Source organism: Zosterops lateralis (genome assembly GCF_965231275.1).
Source record: "Zosterops lateralis genome assembly, chromosome: 17".
Classification (NCBI taxonomy): Eukaryota; Metazoa; Chordata; class Aves; order Passeriformes; family Zosteropidae; genus Zosterops; species Zosterops lateralis.
The window spans coordinates 12,187,495-12,207,588 of NC_139777.1; the positions used below are offsets into that span (position 1 = coordinate 12,187,495).

Consider the following 20,094-nt stretch of genomic DNA (forward strand, 5'->3'; position numbering starts at 1 on the left):
TCCACCAGCTTCTGTAAAATATCTTTCCATAGTTGATATGAGTCATTTTATTACTTGCCCCAGCCTGGACCACAGAGATGCTGAGTTTGACCAATAATCTCTTTGGAACAAGCTCTTGTTGGCAATAGCCCTTTCAATAGTACGTGATATTACTGAAGAATACTGGGATATTATCTGGGGCAGGTGTTTCAGTAACATGCCCTTTACTGAGAGTGAAGCCCACCCATGTCAAAGGAAGGAGTTCCATAACTTTGAATGGCACTTGATCACTTGTCCTCTTCACTTGTCTGGTTTCAGTTGTGTCTTTTCAAGTCACACCAAGTGACCTCTGACAGAAATCTCTGACCCATGTTTACTGGGCTTTTCCACCGTCTTTTGCAGACCTCACTATTTCTGCAACTCTTGCCTTTTTTTGGTTGTTTTTTTTTTTTTTTTTTTTTTGTTTTTTTTTTTTTTTTTTTTTTTTGTTTGTTTGTTTGTTTGTTTGTTTGTTGTTTTGTTTTGTTTTGTGTGTGTGTGTGTGTGTTTGGTTTGGAGGTTATTTTGGTTGGTTAAGTTGGGTTGGTTTTGTTTTGTGGGGTTTTTTTGTTTAAATGAAGTAAGATGTTTTGGTAGATCCTCAGTGCTCTGTTTTCTTAGTTTCACTCTCCCTGGGGCACTTTCTGCTTACACTCTTGTCAGCAGATAGAACACTCCTGTTGAGTCTTCCACAGTTGGTGATCTGTTAATAACAGGACTCTGAACCATGTCTGCAGCAAACAGCACAGGATGACTTAAAGGAAGTTTTTAAATGCTGGTTGGTAGGACTCCCATTTCCTTGTAGAAATTTAAAAAAAAAAAAAAAAAAAAACAAACCACCTCAAAAGGAGTCATTCACCTCACTTGAAACGTAAATATTTTGCTTATTCATCCAGTGTAGTTACCTGCTCAGTGTCACTCAGAGCAAAAGCAGTGTAACAGCAAGCAACTCTTTGCTTTTGCAAACTCTAAGGCAACCTCAAAAGAATATACTGCCCCCAGAAATATTGAAACTGCATAATGTAATACTTTTGTCTCTCTAGAATATCTCAGGAATAACTCCAGGTTTCGGCATTCCAGTTAGAGATACAGTTCACAACTTTGCTTGTGTGCTAGAAACATGAAGAAGTTTTGAGTGGTCTTGGGGCCACAGTAAGTAATTAATTTCCAGAACTGTGTTCAGTATCTGCAGCACTTGCAGTTGTTCTTTGAGTTCTGGGCAGTTTTGTGCTGACAGAAAGGAACCATTTAACAATCTTCATGATTCCAACTGAACTTCAAAACCAGCCATGAATCTCTGAGGAGGTGGCTGTGTTTGGTAGCTGCAGGCAAATTTCTCTGCATTTATTAAGAAATGGTTTGCTGAAGGAACAATTGTGATGACGACTGCAGGAAATGTCAGTGTGGGTGAGATACACGTCACTAACGAGAAACATTAAAGCCTGAGATACATTGGAGTCCTACTTGTTAATCAAGAATATAAAAAGACATTTTCCCTCAAGACAGAGCTGCGGGGAAAGGCAGAACAAATAAACACAGGAGATAATAGCTGGGGTAGAGGAGGGGCTGAAGAAAACTGGGTAATGGATAAGGCATCTCATGAGATTCTTCTCCCAGATGGAGCTTAGGCTGTAAGCACTTTTCATGGGGTGTTTTTTTACTGTGTTGCACAACACATTACTGTATTAATAGAGATTTTTCCTGGGGCTCCTAATTAATACCAAAACATAAAATAATCATTATTAGCAATAAAACAACTCCCATTTTCTTCTGCTTTCCACAAAAGTGAAGAAATCTCCACATTGAAAATTTCCCTGCAAACCCGGGATTTATATACAATTCCAATCCAATTTTATATCTACAGGTTTGTGGTGGTGAAAAAACATCAGCAGGTCTAAGTGAGGTTATCTCCATGGTCTCCAGAGAACCTGGATCCATTTCCTGAGTCCTGCAGTGAATGCAGGTGAGCCACCACACCAGGGGTCTGTCCCTCTGTCAGAGTGCAGCCAGGGCCCAGTGGGGCTCAGCACCATCCCCCGGGGCTCAGCACCATCCCCTGGGGCCCAGCACCATCCCCCGGGGCTCAGCACTATCCCTTGGGGCCCAGCATTATCCCCTGGGGCTCAGCCCCATCCCTTGGGGTTCAGCACCATCCCCTTGGGACTCAGCACCATCCCCTGGGGCCCAGCACCATCCCCCGGGGCCCAGCACCATCCCCCGGGGCCCAGCACCATCCCGTGGGGCTCAGCACCATCCCGTGGGGGTCAGCACCATCCCCTGGGGCCCAGCACCATCCCGTGGGGCTCAGCACCATCCCCTGGGGCTCAGTGTTAGACCCACTGAGGCACTGTCATGCCCTGCCCCACAGGCAGCTCATCTGCCCTCTGTGAGCTTTTCTTTTTGGTGGTTGCAGGTGTCTGAGCCAAGGCTGTAATTCTCTGATTTGTGGTGAAGTTGTATCAAACCCCTTCATTAGGGAGATGTGTGTTTTCCACTTTAAATGCAGTTTGGGTTGCAGGGAACAAGCATCAGGCAGTCTGTTCCCTCAGTGGAGTGTGTGGGAGCAGCACTGAACTCGCATTTTTAAGTTTAGCCTGTGCTGCATTGGGAATGTGGGATCATCTTGTCCAAATTGTTGGTTTAGTTGTTGCCTTTAAATAGTTACTTTATGCTATTTTGAGTTAAAGGCTCCTTCAGCCATGCAGTTCCCTCTCAAATTCCTTCTTTTTCTGTGTAAATAATATTGTCCCCATTCTCTCTGATGGCCAAACGAGGAGGCCAAAATGGATAGATCAAGAGGGGACTTCTCAAAGTGGGAATTACCTGATATTGTGATTGTGGTATTAATCATATTGATTGATTGATACTTTGAAGTCTTTCCTTGTTATGATTTATATAAACATTATAAATAACTTACAGGCTGAACTTGTATATTTGTAAAACTTCAGCATTTGCAGGGCTTGAATCTTGACAAGTCTGAGACTAAAATAATAACAGTGTTCCAGCTTTGCAGAGGATTGGATTAGTGGTGTTAAACACAGGTTTTATTTCAATACACTTGAAAGAATTCAAGTATCATAGTAAATATATGTTTTATGCATCTCTGTGAGTATATTATGGATGCTTAAACAAATAATGAAGTAATTGCACAATTAAGAGTGGGACAAGGGTTTGCTCTCACCTCCAGACAGCAAATTCCCTTTGCCAAATCAAAGCACCAAGGTGACCTGCCCTGCTGCTGTCCAGCCTCAGAGACATTGAGTATTTCAGCAGCACTGCTAAGCTTTTACACCTTCTTTCTTCTGTCTTGCAAGTGCTCTTCTTTTGACCAAAATACATGCCAGGGTGTTTCAGCTGTGACTGCACAAAGCTTTGTTTTCCCAAATAAAATACTGTGAGGCCATTTGGGCTCTGGGCTGTCACTAAGAGCCCTGCAGAAAAGTCTCTCGTTCTTCCAGCTTTGGTAGAGGGATGTTACCTGAGAGAAAACAAAAAACAAGTTGTGTGAGACCAGCTGGAAGTTACCTTGTGGGCAGGACAACCTGGCATGGAAGTGTTTCTCCGGTTTCCTCTATGTACAGGCTGCCTAAATATCCTGAGAGTCAGGAAAGTCCTGTCTGACTTCCTGTGAGGAATTTCCTCAACATGTGCAGTAACTTCAGAGTCAGAGCAGCCTCTGTACTGCTTCTGGACCAATAAATTGCACACTGTTTTGCACAGATGGCTACAGTAATTTATTTCAGTACTCCCTATTATTGACTAGTATTTCTGAAAGTCAGTGCAGCTATGGCAGGTTATTTTCTTCTGGTTAATTCAGGCGAGATTAGGAGATTTTGTAAACAAGGCAATACCTGGTGGAGCTACAAAATACTCCTCTAGTTTCTCTCTGGCATTTTCCAGCAGCTCTTTGGTGCAGTTGCCTTCTGTAACATCATCTTCTCTGAGATACAGACACCTGAAGGACAAAGATCATTGATGGTCTCTGAGCTATTCTGTGAATATGAAGTAGGAAGGGTGGCTTATTTCTAAATCTGGTTTTAGTCTCTTAAATAAACACTGAGAGAAGCAGTGGAATGTTTTGAAGCACCACTGGCAGGCATTTGGGGAGCAGCGTGACAATTAAGACAGATTAAAGAACTGAAGTTCACCTTTGCTTTGCTCACACATAAAAATTTCACGTACCAATGACAACTTTGTCCCACACAAAACCACATTTCGTCATTTTGAGCAAAGGGGCCACATGCATCATGATTCCCAAGGAAAAAATGTCACAGAAGCCAAGAGTTTGATGCACTAACAGATAAAAGAGGCTGCTGTGATTGACCACCTGTCCTCCAGCACTGAATCCATCGGTTCCACGCCATCGGTGTTCACTTCCTGCAGCTGATCAGCGAACTGGATCGCCTTCTGCAGCCGCTCCACACCCTCCGAGTCCCGGAAATCCACCAGCGCCAGGTGCTCCAAGTGGTCCAGCACTTCCACCGACACTTTCTGCTGTACAAAACCATCAATACGGACAAAAAAAAAAAAAAAAATTCAAAAATTAACAAGTTTTAACAGCGCTACTTTCTCTTAATTACAAACTTGTCACACGTCAAACCCGGAGTTTTACAAAGAATCCTAAAATCGTTAAGGCTGGAAAAGACCTTTAAGATCATCAAATGCAAGCCAAGCTGGTCGGGACGCGCTGATCGCTGTCACTTTATTGGGAAATTAATTCGTGTTTTATGGTGGTCCCATCGCTGTCCCGCTGGGCGCGGGCGGAGCGGGCGCGGGGCGGTACCTGGGGCCGGTGCTCGCTGTACCCGCTGTACTCGCTGTTCCCGGCGTTCCCGCGGCTCCCGGGGCCCCGCGGGGGGGCCCGCCCGGCGCGGAGCCACCGCACGAGGGACAGCGCGCGCATCTCGCGCTCCCCGCCGCCTGACGTCACAGCTCCGCGTTGTGACGTCACCCGCGCGCCGGATACGCGTCACTGTGCGGCGCGCCCGGCCCGTTCCGTCCCGGCGCGGCCGCCGCGATGAACAGCGTGGGCGAGGCGTGCACGGAGCTGAAGCGCGAGTACGACCAGTGCTTCAACCGCTGGTTCGCCGAGAAGTTCCTCAAGGGCGACAGCGCCGGCGACCCCTGCGGGCAGCTCTTCAAGCGCTACCAGCTCTGCGTGCAGGTTCGTTCTTCCCCCGCGCTCACCCTCCCGGTGCTCACCCACACGCAGCTCCGGCTTTATCTCGCCCGGCGTCCGTCGGTCATGCCATGGAATATTTTACAGGCGTCTCCTGGTTTTATTGTACGTGACTTCTTAAGGCTGCAGCACCTTTCTGTTGGACGAGCTGCAGTTCAGGGAGTTTTCAGTACGTCTTTCAGCAGCTCTAACATCGGAGCTTTATTCAAATCAGCCTTTAAGGCTACTTTTTCTAGATCACTTTTTTTAAAGATGATTTCTATTCAGGCAGCAAGCGACAGGACAAGAGGTTATAGACTTGAGCTGCAGCAGGGAGGTTTAGGTGGGATTTTAGGAGGGATTTTGTTCACAGGAAGGGTGATCAGACGCTGGAATGGGCTGCCCAGGGAGGTGGTGTCAGTGTTTAAGGAGTGCCTGGGCACGGCCGTGGTGCTGTTGGGTTTGACTCGATGATCTCAGCCGTGTTTTACAACCTGATTCTGTGATTGTGTGTTTTGTACCAAAGGTAACATCTTGTAGCCATATGAAGTGCAGAGTTTAATTCTTTGGTTTTCTTCTTCTTCTTTTCAGAAAGCAATCAAGGAGAAGGACATACCCATTGAGGGCCTGGAGTTCATGGGCCCAAGTAAAGGAAAAACTGAAAACTCCTCTTGATGTTGGCTGTATGGGTGGAGTCACTAATAGCAACCTTTGGACTAAGCACCATCACCAGGTGCACCACAGCTGCCACCTGGACAAGGCCTTTGTTACCTGCTCTCTAGGAAGGGACAAATGTTCTCTGCTTGTGAAAACAAACAGCTAAAAGCAAAAAAAGAAAAAAAAAAAAGAAAGAAAGAAAAAAGACTGGATCATGTGGTAACTGCTGCCTCCTTTCCAGTGAAAGTTGGTGGTGGTTCAGCATGTAACAGCTTAAAAATCCATGTGAACTAACTTCCCACTGAATGTACTCTGTAAAGGGGGAATGCTGGTTGGAGTGGGCTGAGATGGTTTCTTTGTGACTGATTTCTTTTGCTTATTTATATAACACTTGGAACTGTTTAAAAAGCATATGAAGGGGGTAATGTACTTTCTATCATCTCTATGCTGATGAATTTTGGGGAAGAAGTTGGTTTCATGTCATCTTGAATGGTGAAGGGCTTAAGCACTGTTTTGTGTCAGCTACAGAGATGGTTTAAAAGCACTGGTGGACCTGCAACAGCTTGGCTAAAATAAATATAACCAGGTTATATTTTGTTCAAGTAGGTAACTGTGCAATTCAGTGTGATTGTGACCCCTAGGAGGGATGGAAATGCCCTGCTCACCTTCAACCTTTTCTGAGGTACCAACACATCCCTGAGCTTGAATTCTCTCTCCTTTGGCATTACACATTTCTATGGTTTGATCCTCACACAGGGATGGGGCAAAGCTTGCCCCTCTCCTTACACCAACACAGGTGAAAGACTAAAAGATATTATGGCCTGGGGACAAAAGATAAGTTCATAGTTCTAGAATTACAGTGAGGAAAAAAGACAGCTTCACTCTCTGCCTTTAATTGCTGCTAATGATTTAAAGGTTTTACTTAAAGAAAAAAACCCGAAATGGTGCAGTTCTCAAACATTAGAGCTGCCTCTCCACACCAGAGCCCCTCACAGACCCCAGACATGAGTCCTGTGGGCCTTGTGCAAGGGGTCAGGAACTGCTGCAGCCTGAGGCTGTTTTTCTGTGCAGTCCCATCCCCAGGTGAACCACACTCTTGTCCTCAGGTGCAGAGAGCTCCTGCAGTGTCAGCACAGGGGTTAAATACAGCATTGATAAAACAGGCTGTTGGCAAAGTGTCACTCAGGTGTAAATAAAAACAGGTCTAAGGGAAGGATCTAGAAATATCGTTCTGGAGACAGTCAACTGTGTAGCTTTTCTTTTTTAAGGAGTAACACACAAAACCAGTTTGCTTTTCTGTCATCTTCATGTAGGGCTAAATCTGCTGTGACTTGGTCAGCTTTAAAACAGCTGTGCCCATCAGTGCCTTGTAATTTCAATACAGGAAAACTTGTCTCAGCCATCTTTTACTGATAAACAAAAATCACATGGAAATATGGGGAAGGGCATCCTGCAGTACCCACTTTGAGGTTCTCTCTTGCCATCCATCACTCCTTTCAACAGCACAATGCCAAAGCAGCTGCTGTGTTCTACCTTTTGGGACAAAATGTTAGCTGAGATAGAGCTCTGTTTTACATTGTGCAAACAATATAGAAGTTACAGCAAGAACTGGAAAATGGTTGACTTGTAGTGAGCAAAAACTTGAAAATGAAGCTTGTACTGGCAGAGGCGCAGGCTCTTGGCTCACTGATCCCTTCTACTTCAAGCAGCTTCTGCATGACACAGTATACATTATACAGATATAAGCAGTAGAGCTAAAATTGTGTTTTTTCTGAAAAACCTGTGAGAGAGACTTTGTGCAGACTGCAGCTTTATGGAGAGCAGAGTGGTGAGCAAGATATGGGCTGATGTACCTGAAAATTTGAGAGCTGAAGGTGAACAGTGTGAAGGCAGAGCTTAGCTCAACACCTTTGCTGCCACTCCCTCTGCCAGAAGGGACCAAGAGAAAATCACCTTCATGACTGTTAATAAATATTGCAAAAGCTAGTAACGGAGAATGTGCTTCAGTATATACTGAATTTTAATCTACATTTCTGTTCTTCTGGCTGTGAGTTCAGAGTCATCAGTTAAACCAGACATGAAGAATATGACATTGACTTGTGTCCTGTGCCTTTGCATTCCTGTTGTTTGTGTTCTCAGTCACAGGAACGTGTGTTCCCATTCAGGCAGTCAAACCCCTTTGCTGCTGCACTCTGTCCTGTGGGAAACCTTAATGCTTTGTGCAAACACTGAACTAAAAAAACTCTAAGGATTCAGGCAAACAAGTCAAACCCCCAATTCAGGTTCAGAGTTGTTTATTTAAAGGACCCCACCACAGGTACACATGGGGGCCACAAAACCACTCGGCTTCATTGCAGGAGAAACACAGAGTTTCTGAAACCATGACCCCAGAAATGATGGTTCCCACTCAACATTCTGGTTCAAGATGGGGAGAGCCAAAGTTCTGGCTGCTGTGAGGACCTTGGTTTTAATCTTCATACCCAGCTGGGAGAGCGTTAACGTGGGGGTTGTGGAACAGAGTTTTATTGCCATCACCCCACGGGAAACGCTGTTGGAAGAAAAAAGAAAATGAGCCAGTGGCAGCTCCTGGACAATCCCTACAAGCACCTGAAACCAAGAACAGACCAACTTAAACATCAGTTCTTCCAGGCAGTTAGTGACAGAACAGGAGGAAACAGCCTCAAGCTGTGCCGGGGAGGTTCCGGCTGGACATCAGGAGGAATTTCTGAACAAAAAGTGTCGCTAAACAATGGGATAAATTGCCCAGGCTGCTGGAGGTGTTTAGGTACAGACTGGATGTATTAGTGCCATGATCTGGTTGGGAGGGTGGAGATGAGCCAAAGGTTGGACTCCATCTCAGAGGACTCTTCCAACCTAAATGATTCTATGATCACACAGCTGGACAGGCTGGTGAATTAAGCAAGCTGGCTCCCAGGATGCAGGAGCTGGAAAACTCTCCCTTAGATGGGAGCTACAGTCTCTAAACAGCACAATACTGTGCTGTATTATGAGGACCTCAATTTTGAGTATTTGGAATCTCCACTGCTACCTTTTAGATCTGTATTAGTTTAAGTACAGCAGCTCTAGGACTGAAACATTTTTCAGCAAGACATCAGGAGGATCCCTGTGGGGTGGGAAGGGCTGTGAATATCACGGTTACTTCATCAGAGCTGTGACAAACTCTTACAGCCTCAGAAACAGAGCTGATCACAGCCATCTCACATAAAAATGGAGAGAGGAGAGGAGAGGACGCTGTGGCCGTCTCGGGGGAAGGCGTGGAGGAGAGGAGGGCCGGGCAGAAGTACCTTGGTCCTGATGCGGAGGTGCGAGTAGGGCACGAACTCGGGCCGCTCGTGCTCGTGCTGCGCCTTCAGGTAGCAGTTGAGCATGCACACGGCCACGCCGGGCAGCGCCACCACGAACGTCAGGATCTTCCACGTGCGGGCTGGGCGGGGGCGGGACAGCGATTAATTGGAACGAGCGGACTTTCATTAGCGTTAATGACCCGACATTACTGAGGCGCTAATGAACCCCGCGCTCCCCGGTGTAACAGGGCTCCGGGCTCACTGTTCCAGCCCCGCTGCCCCGGCGGGGGCTCGCACCGAGCGCCTGCCATGCCCCGTCCCCACGGCGAAGGGCACCGGCTCTCAAGGGCAGCGCCGCGCCCGCCCCGGCTCCGCCCTCGCCCCGCGGAGCCCCGTTACCTCCGCCTTCCTCGTGTGCCGCGGCCGCCGCGATGCCGCGCGCTTGAGGGGAGCGCGGGGCGGCGGCGCGGAGCAGCAGGCGGGACACCCGTCCGAGCGCCGCCATGTCCTCTGTCCGCAGCGCGGGCCGGAACCGGAAGCAGAACCCGGGCCCGGGCGGAACCGGCGGCGGAGCGGCCGCGCTGACCTTGAGCCGGGCCTCGCGCGCACGCGCCCTGGCCAGGAGGGGCGGGGCCGTGACGTCACGCGCGGAGCGGCCCGAGGTCGGCCCGGCGCCATCTTGGGCTGAGGGCGGAGCGGGCCCGGCGGGGCGGGGGCTCGGCCGGGGGCGGTGACAGAGAAATAGCTTGACACAGCCACAGAGTGACGGGGACACGGATTGGAGCAGGCTGGAGGTGACCTCGCAGAGCATCGCGCCCATGCTCTGAGGGAACGTTACCGTCTGTCAGCCAGACCATGGCACTCCGTGCCCTGCCCAGCCGTTCCTTAAACACTTCCGGGGACGGTGATTCCGCCACCCCCCTGAACAGGTGAAATTCCAGGGTCTGATCCTCCCGTTCCAATGTTTGATCAGACTTTCTGTGGAGAAATTACTCCCGATGTCCAACCTAAAGCTCCCCTGGTGCAGCTGGAGGCCCTTTCCTCTTGTCCTGTTGCTATTGCCTGGGAGAAGAGGCCGATCCTCACCTGCCTACAGCCTCCTGCCAGGTAGAGAGTGATAAGTAGTTAAGATTAGAATGAAAAATCCTGGGGCTGTGGGGTCAGGGACAGAGCTGGGCACGTCCCAGGCATGAGGGGATCAAAGGGCTCTTCAAATGGTGCAGTTCTGTTACCACTAATGTGTTTTTAATTACATGGATTCCTGGGATGATTCTACTGAAATAATAACGTCCCTTGAATGAACAAAAGATCCCTAGAAAAAGGAGAAAAAAAAAAAAACCAAACAAACAAACAAAAAAAACCACCCAACAAACCCACCCAAAAAACAAATATCAAGGTTCTCTTGGTTCTTTATTGGAGCCTGATGGTTGGCTGTTTGACTTTTGGCAGAAGCTGTGTAGGTGGACAGTACATTTTGTAACAGTAAAAAAGCAAAGAAACTGAGCTTTGGGAAGGTCTGTGGTAGGGGCTGGTGTGAGAGGAATGACATGAAGGAATCATGTTTTACTCCAGACAAGGCTGGTGCTGAAGGAGGAGGTTTGTTGGCCACGGGCACACCTTGGTCCCATGGAATTGGTCACTCCTCTGTTGCCAAGGCCAAGGCACGCAGTGTGTCATGGCTGTAGGGTGTGTTTGTGCTGGGGCAGGATTCCTCTCCCCATTTCCACTTGGAGCAGGGCTTGTGTCCAATTTACTGTGTAGCAGAAAGGAATGGTGAGGTGGCCACAACCTTGGAAGGCTGTTGTGAAACACCTTGGCATAAAAATATTGCTCAGTTATTCACTTTATCTGGACACTGTAAACTGTTAGAAGTGCTTTGGTTTCTTTGTTCTTCTCTTACTTTTTAAAATTACAATTACCTCTCTCAGTACTTTGCTTTTGTATTATTTTATTTAGTAAATAATTTTAGGGACAGCTTTGCTCCCATACTGAGAGAAGTTATTCCCAGGTGGTGCAGTGTGTACCTGCACAAGTGTTCTGGCATCATGAACATGATGCATTTTGTATAAAACAGCCCTCAAACCACCATGTGCACACACCTGCTTTGCTAAATCCCCTTTGGAGGTAGATTTTGCCTTTCCAAACCTTCATCCTTTGGATTCAGGCTTATGAGGTGTCTAACATATCAGAGTTTTAATTTAAAAAGAGTTTGCATGTGTTTTTTAGAGGGAAAACAGAAGATCTGAGGATTGTTTGGTACAATATTTCAGCGATGAAACTCAGATTAAGTTCTGTATCCTAAAGCAAATTTGTATCAGGAGCTACATAAACAAAACTGTTCTTGTTTGTAGCAAAAAGGAATTTAAGTGAGCCACAGACACTAATGTTTATGAACCAGAGAAAACAAAGTATCAGTAAAACAAGCAAACATCTGTCTAGGATGAGGAGAAATTCTCTCAAAAATAAAACAGATTTGTGAGCTCTGCTGCTGCTGCTGCAGTCTCAATGCACACCATGCAAGTGTTCAGCAGGAGGTGGGAGCAGCCAAGGTTTGCTTCTCCCGAGTTCTCCCTGACACCTTGACTCCTCTGAGAGTCTGGAAAACACTCTTTGGAGGAGGCAGCAGTGGCAGCTCTCGGCACAGCTGCCCCAAGTGCTCCTTATCTCACCCATGTAGCTCCAAGGGGCTTGTGGAGAGCGACTGAAAATGGGGATTGGGTCTGTCCTGAACCCGAGTGTGGCAGCAGGTTCATTACAGTCTGAGTTCATTACAGTCACACTGGTTTTAAATGGGTCTGTCTTGGCCTTCACCATCCCAAAGCTGTGGTGAATCTCTGTATGAGGTGTGTCAGGAGTCTGGTGGGTCTGATTCACATCTTCACATGGAAACTAGGAGTGACTGCTGTGGGAGACACAAAAGATTCCATAAGAATATTTTATTTTAGCTGAGGGAAGACAGGCAGGTATGGAAAGAAACCTAGATATTTTAAGAGTATTGTGAGTAATGTTTTGATGTAGTTGTATGAAATGTGTTCAACTCTACAGTATGTGATGGTTATTATAGCTATGATGATCGCAGTGTTTTTACAAAGGTGTGTGGAAAATGAGGGATCAGTCAGCTCTGGCTCTGCAGCTCTGTCTGAATGATTGACCCATGGCATGGGAAACCCTCTTGTACTCACTAATGTCCTTGCAGAAAGGCTTTCAGGTGGCTTTTCCCCCAGCTGACCTGTCTGAGGGCCTGGAGCTTGATTTAGAAAATAGCTTATCACCTTTAAAAAATGCAGACCTAAATCCAGCATTTTGAGGACTTTCCCAGGTACATTTTTACAGAAGATCCAGCATCCCAGGAACTTTCTGAGTGTAGAAATGCTACAGAGTTAGCCCTGAAAAGGGATGGAAAAGGAAATACATATATATGTCTGTCTGTAAAGTGGCATTAGCCAGTCACTGAGAGAAGGTGACTCTGTTTCAGGGTGTGGGCCAGGAGGAGGTCAGGCCACGACTCCTGTACCCTCCCTTGGCTGCCCAGTGCCCGTGTCCTGCTGGGCGTGCAGCAGTGGCAGGTGACACTTTGGCTCGTGTCGCTGCTCTGTCCAGCACGATTTGAGCGATTGCAGCGAGCTGGTGGACCCGGAGTTCAGGAGAGTTGATGCACCGCAGTGAAAAGGGATGTTTATAGTGCAAAAACAAGCTCGGGATTACACAGACTGTGCACAGAAATGCCTGTGGGAGCAGAAAGCTCTGCCTTTCAGGTAACGGCCCGAAATTTAGCGAGTTTTGAGAAGATCCATTCCACCCTGATTCCGAATCAAAGGCTAGTCTTCCAGGCTCCTCTCTGTTCCCTTTGGCAGCCGCAGCGGCGGGCGGCAGAGGGAGGGCAGGACACAGCGGTGAGCGGAGCAATGCCGGCCCGGCCCGCCTGGTGGCAAACTGCCTTCACCGGAGCTGCCTCTCCGCTCAGCAGATCTGCGAACAACAAACGCCTTCTCTGGGATCGCAGGCTGTAATCTCATCCCCGTGCATTTTTTTTTCTCGTTTTCAGGGCCCTGCTCATCCCTCTCGAATAGCAATATTGCCTCCATCAGATACTGTCTTAACAAATGCGGAGTTCGTGCTGCAGAGATAGCGTCTGTGTCTCAAACTTCACAGAGTTTCTGGGGGCAAAAGTTTTCTTCATCTCCCTCTAGTCCTGGAACGGCAGGAATCAATATTCTGACATCTGTAAATCCTTTGTTCCCCTTTTCACCAGGGCTTTATCAGCTTTGGGAGGGAGGGATGGGGGAAGAGGGCGTTGAGAGAGCCATTGTCCCTTCTCTCGGGAATGATCTGGAACTACTATGCAAATCTTCATTTGAAGACCCTGGGAACTGGGGGAGGGCTTTAGCTGCGAGCTCAGTGGGAGGGGAGCTCTGAATCCCTGCTCACGCACTCCTGCCTAGTGCAAGGAGCTGGGAAGAGTCTTTTGAACGAGCAAAAGAGACATTTTGTGCTTTGTGCGCTCCTGCGAGGCTTTGCACTCTTTATGTCTCCTGTTTTGTGCCTTTTTTTGTGCCTACTTTTTCTAAATGTTCGCATAAGAATTGGGGGCGGGGGGGAGGGATCCAAGAGGTGCGATTAGCAGTGATGGAGTCAGAAGGGCGCAGGGTGCAGCACCTCCTGCCCCCCTCTCACACCCTGGAGTGTCCTCCAAGCAGGGGAGCAGCTACATCCCGACTGCTGGTGTTGGCATACAGCACAGATTCAGTAGAGCAAATGATTCAGCTGGTCAGGAGTAGTGGATTAGAATAATTTGCAATTCTGAAATTATCACGTTGTTGTCAGGTCTTAAGAAGTCACCTCTTCCAGGGGCAGAGACCCACGGAGCAGAACCTGCTTTGTGAAACGCTGTGGTCTGTCCTGGCTGGGCTCCGAGCTCGTGTCACCTGGTTTGTATTAGGGCAGGGTCACACCGACTGCCAAGTTTCCTGCAAGTTATGTAGGGTCCTCCATAGGCCTCATGGAAGGGGAGATAGCCTGGCCTGACTTCGTAGCCACATGGATGGACAGGACAGTGGGGGAGGGACTGGTCAGATCATATCTAGACATTTTTGTGTTTATAACTACTGTAAAGGTGTGTAGTCCTTTGGATTTCCTGACCTTCATTCTCAGGTCATCTGTCTTGCCGTTTATTTTTCAGACTTTGAGGTTTTTGATGTTCCAGAAAACTAAAATTTACTTTTGAACAGTGACAGCCCTGGAAAAATGCAACACTACTCACTCTCTCCCTTACAGCTGAGAGGATGTGACCGTTTAAAAACCTCATCTTCTGTCAAAAGCGTAGGAACACACGCCCTGAGCCCTGACTCTGTGTCACCTCCCCCGTTAAAGCCAAAGCAGTGTAAACCACTGGTGTTCGTCCTGCAAGTACTTTACTGCCTTGTGGAGGGAAAGTGCATCACCAGCTTGGCCTCATAAGCACAACTGGGTCTGAATCTGCTCTCGTTTTGCACGTGTAACTCTAGAATGACTCAGCTGACTGGGGTGAACCCCTGGAATTGTTGTAGCTGGAAATCAGCCTGGACGTGCCCTCTGGCTCCTGTAGTGCCTCCAGCACCTGTGCACGCTCCCGTATCCTGCAGATGCTTCTCTGGGTGCACTGGTTTGCATGAGGGCTGCTGTGTGAATGCATATTCTCCTGACCCACGCCTCACATACGCATGCAAACACACATCCTCGAGTGCACACAGCCATTACCTTTCTCTCATACACGTTTGTGCACATACACAGACCTTTTTGAAAGCTCCTGTTTTCAGAAAGGTTTTATTTATAGGTCCTGCCTGGTAGTGAATGTGAAAGAGAGAAAGCCCCTCAGAGGGTTCCTTTCATGTGTAAATCAGCCTAGGCTGAGAGCATTGGGGTCACCGAGAGGAGGATTTCACTCTTAATTACTCAGAGAGAAAGCAGGCAGGGGACTTTCTCAAACTAATAGGGTTGTTCTCTGCTGGGGAAATCAGCTTGAGACGCCCAAATTTCTCTTGCATCAGACTTCGGGCTCTGATTCACAGGCCTCTTCTGCCAGTAGCGAGAGCTGTCTGTGTGGCACTCGGAACAAACAGTTCAGCTTCCAAAACGCCTTACTTATTAAAGATGGTTATGCTCACTCTAATAATTGGGGGTTCTTTGGAGGCCAACAGAGGAGCTGACCTATCTTGCTTGGGGTTTATGCTACTTTTATTGACAAAGATATTAGTCTGTGATGCATATATCTGTGACTCTATCTGAGGATCTCAGTATTCCTTCAGACCTGAAAACTCACACTTCTCTGCCAAGCAGAAAAATGCTGTCCAGAGATTAGCCCAGTGAGCAGGATTCTGAATTTGAACTTGAAACCAGCACTGAATTCCCAGTTCAGCCACCGAATGCCTTTGTATCCTTAGCTGTGGAATGGAGTAATCTCCTTGGAATGGGGCTGCTAAGAACAAACGTCAGTATGTATTGTGATACTCTTGGTAATAAGGCTGTGGATGCCAAGGTAAATGGGTGAGTCTGAAGAGATGTGTCTTTTTCCTGGGATGCAATACAAGCACAGGGATTCCTCTGCTGAAGTAGCATTGCCACCTTTCATCTCTGGTCAGAAAGCTGAGTCTGGAAATCTACTGCAGTCACAAGTCACTGAGTTGTCTAGAGGGACTTCAGGACCTGCTGCAGGCACCACACACTAAGAGAAGGTGTAGCTGTCAGTAGTTGAAGGGAAGAAATCTGTGTTGTCAAGTGCATACTCATACAAGCATGAGAGTGTGCATTTACATGTTTTAACTCCACTTGACAAAATTTACACCTTCTCATCTGTATCTCCGCCTCCTTTTCATATATAGAAAAGCCTCTGCTTTTCAGAACAGGAAATAAATGCGTTGAGGGCTGAACATTCCCAGCTCATGCACAAATAACCTCCTGGGAGCCTTAATTCAGGATTCTTGGAGCTGTCTTGGTTCAGCTTGCCTGGGAAGGTGGAGGGGTTTGTCTGGGAGCACCTGTTTGAGGATGCTGTGCTGGCTCATAGTGGAGGGAGCCATCGGCAGATGAGGTCAGCAGTCTGAAGTATCTGCAGAGGTCAGAGGGAAATGAATGGGTCATTTCTTTTGCAAATGAAGAGCTGCAGCTTGGAGCAGCCTTAGCAGAGCCCAGCATGTGGGTCTAGGCTGTTCCTTTTATGAGTTGATGGAAATGGAGCCCAGAAGGACTTCTCTGATGGAGTTCTGTCACAGCCTTTGTTACCTTTCTCTCCTGCAGCATGCAGTGGGTGTATAATATGGATTGGGGGTTATCCTGGCTACCAGCACACTCAAGAGGATGAAGGTTTTATGGCTGCATAGAAAAACTTGGCCTGCAGGGTATCCTTATTGCCATTCCAGGAGGAAAGTCTTGGTTTAAGATGTAGAACACATGTATATTTCTGCTTTAGTGCTCCTTTTACCCAACCTACACTAAAATGAGAAAATCCAAGGGCTGCTTTAAAATAATACACATAACTGACTAATGGATTAAAGGCCTGGATTCTGTTCTTCATTCTGGTAGTAAATTTTCACTTACTCTGCAAAGCCCTATGAATGCCTATGCCTCACCTTTTTTTTTTTTTTCTGCAAAGCACTGAAGAAAGGTAGTGTTTTCTCTTTTTCTGTAGCATCTTGAGGATTTGGGGTACAGAATGCTTTATATATACAAAATACCTCTGTTAGTACTCTCTGTCAGTGAAATCTCTCTTAGTCTACTTTTATGCAACGTTACTTTCTCTGAATTGTTGATTTAGAATTAATTTTAATGTTATATAAACAACGTCAGTTCTCTCTTGCCATTTGCTGTTTTGCTTCTTTGCAGACCACCGGGGAACTCCTTTAGCTGTGACACTGTAATGGGAGGTGGAGACATCTCGAGGAGAAGGTCGAGAGAGACAACACCAATTAGAGTCAGTAATGTCCTGCCTTGCCTCGATTACAGGTTTGTGTGTGATCTGTGCATGTCATCTTTCCCGTGTACAGGTATTTGCAATGAGGCAGGACATGGAAATAACTGTCTCCTTTGTAGGAGCTCTAGGAGCAGCTTCCTGTTATTATCGTTGTCTTTTCACAACAGCCTCAGATAGAAGAGGGCAAGGTCAGGGTTTTAAGGGAAGGCAGCTGAGGTTGGAGTAAATGTACTCAGGGTTTTCCCTCACTGCTGTGATGTTACAGCCATGACAAGCAGATAGAAGTTAGAACAGTCTTGGGACTGCCAGAACTTATACTAAAGGGAAATATGAACTTATGTTTAAATTTTACTTCTCAACCTCTGCTGCGTGTGAAGAGTTGTTTTTTATGGCTTTCATCTTTATTTTCCTTTAGAAACCTCAGGAGAACTGTACACCCTTCAAATCTCTGTTGATGTGTTTTAAATGCATGATATGGAACACATCCCCTCTCAGTAGGTTGCAGAGAGGGGCCATAAAATCATAACACATCTTTGGAGGGGTAAGCTTGTTCTTTATTTCCTAGGAGCCAGGTCTACACCACTTTGTATAGGAAGAGCTGCAGGACAAGATGAATGTTCCTGAGGGCTCAGAGATGATTTCATGTTTGGGGTAAGGCTGAGGTTAGCTGTGGAGCCTGTGTCCAGGCAGTAATTTGACAGCAGATATGGACACACAGTAGTGCAGGCTTTGAAAATCGCAGGAGCCTGCTGAGTTATTGTGAGCTGCAGGAGCTTTTCTGTTTGTGGGCACATGGGTCTGCCTGCCTTAGATTGTGCAGACATAACTGAGACATAAAGGAGGCTGGCAAATTGCAGAGCACTGATGGAAGGGGGGACAGGGGGCTGAAGAAGAAAAGTTAAGAGTTTGTAGACAAAGAGCTCAAGCCTAGTTATGAATTCCTAGCAGGTACTTGGTCTTTAAATGAAAATGTTTGTCAAGCAACATACTGATTCAATGTGGGAATTGGATAGATATCTGCAAAGGTTTTTTGGTTTGTGGTGTGATTACAGGAGATTTAACAGAGAAAGCAGTTTTACTTTCTCCCAAAGTATGGATTTGTTCATGTACCAAAACTGTATAGGGCAGGCAGTATAGATGACACAAAGGGAGACACAGATGATACATATAATGTTTCTACAGACTCAGATTGTAAATAAGGCTCATAATGTGATTTCCTTCTGGTAATGTCTGACCATACCATCAGCAGCATTGGTGGATTATCCAGGGCCTTGCATCAGCTGTACTTTGCTACACCTGGCTGCTGCTCTGTGTCCCCTGTTCCACAGAGCCACTCCTCTTTTACCTGGGCAATGTCCTTGGCATTTCCATTCGGAGCAGCCCCTTTCTGGCACCCTTCGTCATGTCCTGTCACTGCCCTGGGGTTCAGTGTCACAGTGCAGTGCCTTGGCTGTGCTCAGGCTGCACATCTGTGCTGTGCCCATCACCAAACTGCTGGGACAGATGCATTCCACAGAGCACAGCCAGCAGCTCTGTCTGGGTGGGTGTAACCCCTTTTGGTGCCTGTTGGGAAGGTAACAGGCTCTGCACAGCAGCTTGCTGAGCAGTCCCACTACCACACCTCTAGCTGATGCACAGGCTTGTAGTATTTTTAGATTGGACCCTCATTTCAAGTTTGTTTTTGTTTATTTGTTTTGGTTTTTAAACTTTCAAAAGATTTTTCTTGGACCCTGAACCATTCCTATGCTGGAGCCTTGTGAGTTAGTTATTAAGGACTCACAAGTTTTTGGTAGATGTGTGCAGAAAGTAGCTACAGGGTTGGTCATTCCTGTAAATCATTGGACTCTTCATAAATTTAATTCTGGGCTTTTCCTTAAAAGCCCTCTCCCAAACTGGACACAAGACAATGGACACCAGCAGGCACAGCTCCCAGTGACTAGGATATTGTCACATATCCAAAAGCCTGGTGGGAGGAGCAGACATTAGGTCTGAATTCATCCTGGCAGGGAGATTTGGCTGAGAGAGAAGGAAAAGAAGGTCAAAGGCAGCTCCAAGGAAACGGCTTTGGTTTAAAATGTTTCATTAGAGTTTTCACACTGGAGTGATAAAGTACAAGAATACAATTACTTGGCAAAGAAGCCACATTTAGTAACAGTCCTGTATACTTTCAGTGCTCTATATGAAAGGAGACACAATATATCCCAAACCACCTCAGCAAAGAGTTTATGAAGGGTTCCTCTTCATAAATGTGTCTTTTTGTCAAAAATATTTTACATAATTTGGAAGGTTTTAAAATCAATATTGATAAAATATGTTCTTTTTTTCAGTAGACCATTGCTCTCTACTATATCCAAATAAATTCTGCAGGGCAGACTGGCTTTATCTGAGCAGTATATCAGTGTCAGGGCAGCTGGGAACACTTTTGGGATGCTCACCTCATGTTTTTTCCCTTCCCCTCTTTGTCTTTGATTTTTCCTGGTGTAACTCAATAAGATAATCACAGACAGCCTTTTTCAAAGGGTTATTCTTTCCTTATTGATTCAACAAGTTTCCTTTTTGAAGAAAAGTTCCCTTTTTTCCCTGTTGTTATCTGCTTTGGATTTTGTTGTTATCTACTTTGATTTTTTTCACCTCTCCATGCAGGCAGGGTTGGGAGCTTGGACTGATGCAGACAAGACCTGCCAGTGCAGAGCCATGGCAGATGTCACCTGTGAGGAGGTAAGAAATAGGGTACCAGCATGTCTTGTGTTCTTCTTTTGGGACATAGTTTGACCAAAGAGCTGAGCAACTGAAATGCCACAGAGCAATATATGGTATGGGTAGCTTTTTTTATGGAAAGCCAGGATTAGTTTACATTTGCATGTTTTCTGGTTTAAGTTATAAGCTAAAAATGTGGAAAGGCTTTGTCATTACCTCTCAGTGGCAGTTTTCTTTATTTTGGCCAAGAAAGATTTCCCAACAGACTGGCAAAACACAAGCACACATACAGTGCCCTGCAAAAGTAATTCCTT

At 46.6% G+C, this 20,094-nt stretch overlaps 3 protein-coding genes and 1 long non-coding RNA gene across 6 annotated transcripts; 2 read left to right on the forward strand and 2 right to left on the reverse strand.

Annotated features, from left to right (window-relative positions):
• Positions 1 to 3,035: 3,035 nt before the first annotated feature.
• On the reverse strand, positions 3,036 to 5,021 carry GATC (glutamyl-tRNA amidotransferase subunit C). Of its 3 annotated transcripts, none has more exons than XM_083873802.1 (4): positions 4,802 to 5,021; positions 4,317 to 4,512; positions 3,870 to 3,973; positions 3,036 to 3,496 (listed from the first exon to the last, which is right to left on the reverse strand). In XM_083873802.1, the coding sequence occupies exons 1-3, from the start codon at positions 4,919 to 4,921 to the stop codon at positions 3,894 to 3,896; spliced, it is 396 nt and encodes a 131-aa protein (XP_083729928.1). In that variant the 5' UTR covers positions 4,922 to 5,021; the 3' UTR covers positions 3,036 to 3,496; positions 3,870 to 3,893. The 3 variants fall into 3 exon arrangements, with proteins under 3 accessions (XP_083729928.1, XP_083729927.1, XP_083729926.1); XM_083873801.1 differs by having other exon boundaries at positions 4,346 to 4,509; positions 4,802 to 4,945; XM_083873800.1 differs by having other exon boundaries at positions 4,346 to 4,512; positions 4,802 to 4,936.
• TRIAP1 (TP53 regulated inhibitor of apoptosis 1) lies at positions 4,979 to 7,798 on the forward strand. Its single transcript, XM_083873803.1, has 2 exons — positions 4,979 to 5,182; positions 5,768 to 7,798. Exons 1-2 carry the CDS (start codon positions 5,036 to 5,038, stop codon positions 5,849 to 5,851), a joined length of 231 nt encoding a protein of 76 aa, XP_083729929.1. The 5' UTR covers positions 4,979 to 5,035; the 3' UTR covers positions 5,852 to 7,798.
• Positions 7,799 to 8,110: 312 nt separating this feature from the next.
• Positions 8,111 to 9,678, reverse strand: COX6A1 (cytochrome c oxidase subunit 6A1). Its single transcript, XM_083874175.1, has 3 exons — positions 9,538 to 9,678; positions 9,139 to 9,278; positions 8,111 to 8,381 (listed from the first exon to the last, which is right to left on the reverse strand). Exons 1-3 carry the CDS (start codon positions 9,641 to 9,643, stop codon positions 8,301 to 8,303), a joined length of 327 nt encoding a protein of 108 aa, XP_083730301.1. The 5' UTR covers positions 9,644 to 9,678; the 3' UTR covers positions 8,111 to 8,300.
• A 213-nt stretch (positions 9,679 to 9,891) lies between these two features.
• On the forward strand, positions 9,892 to 19,802 carry LOC310916457. Its single transcript, XR_014591301.1, has 3 exons — positions 9,892 to 10,245; positions 16,996 to 17,115; positions 19,727 to 19,802. It is a non-coding gene; the product is annotated as an uncharacterized lncRNA (long non-coding RNA).
• The last annotated feature ends 292 nt before the right edge of the window (positions 19,803 to 20,094 follow it).

Bases quoted from the DNA above. Each gene is read 5' to 3' on its own strand.
- GATC (XM_083873800.1), bottom strand. From the start codon at position 4,921: ATGCGCGCGCTGTCCCTCGTGCGGTGGCTCCGCGCCGGGCGGGCCCCC. The intron at 4,513-4,801 runs GTACCGCCCCGC...GGTTTTGTACAG, and splicing joins ACAGCGAGCACCGGCCCCAG to CAGAAAGTGTCGGTGGAAGT. The intron at 3,497-3,869 runs GTATTGCCTTGT...GTTTTCTCTCAG, and splicing joins GTATTTTGTAGCTCCACCAG to GTAACATCCCTCTACCAAAG.
- TRIAP1 (XM_083873803.1), top strand. From the start codon at position 5,036: ATGAACAGCGTGGGCGAGGCGTGCACGGAGCTGAAGCGCGAGTACGAC. The intron at 5,183-5,767 runs GTTCGTTCTTCC...TCTTCTTTTCAG, and splicing joins GCTACCAGCTCTGCGTGCAG to AAAGCAATCAAGGAGAAGGA.
- COX6A1 (XM_083874175.1), bottom strand. From the start codon at position 9,643: ATGGCGGCGCTCGGACGGGTGTCCCGCCTGCTGCTCCGCGCCGCCGCC. The intron at 9,279-9,537 runs GTAACGGGGCTC...GCCCCCGCCCAG, and splicing joins GGCACACGAGGAAGGCGGAG to CCCGCACGTGGAAGATCCTG. The intron at 8,382-9,138 runs GTACTTCTGCCC...TTCTTCCAACAG, and splicing joins ACCTCCGCATCAGGACCAAG to CGTTTCCCGTGGGGTGATGG.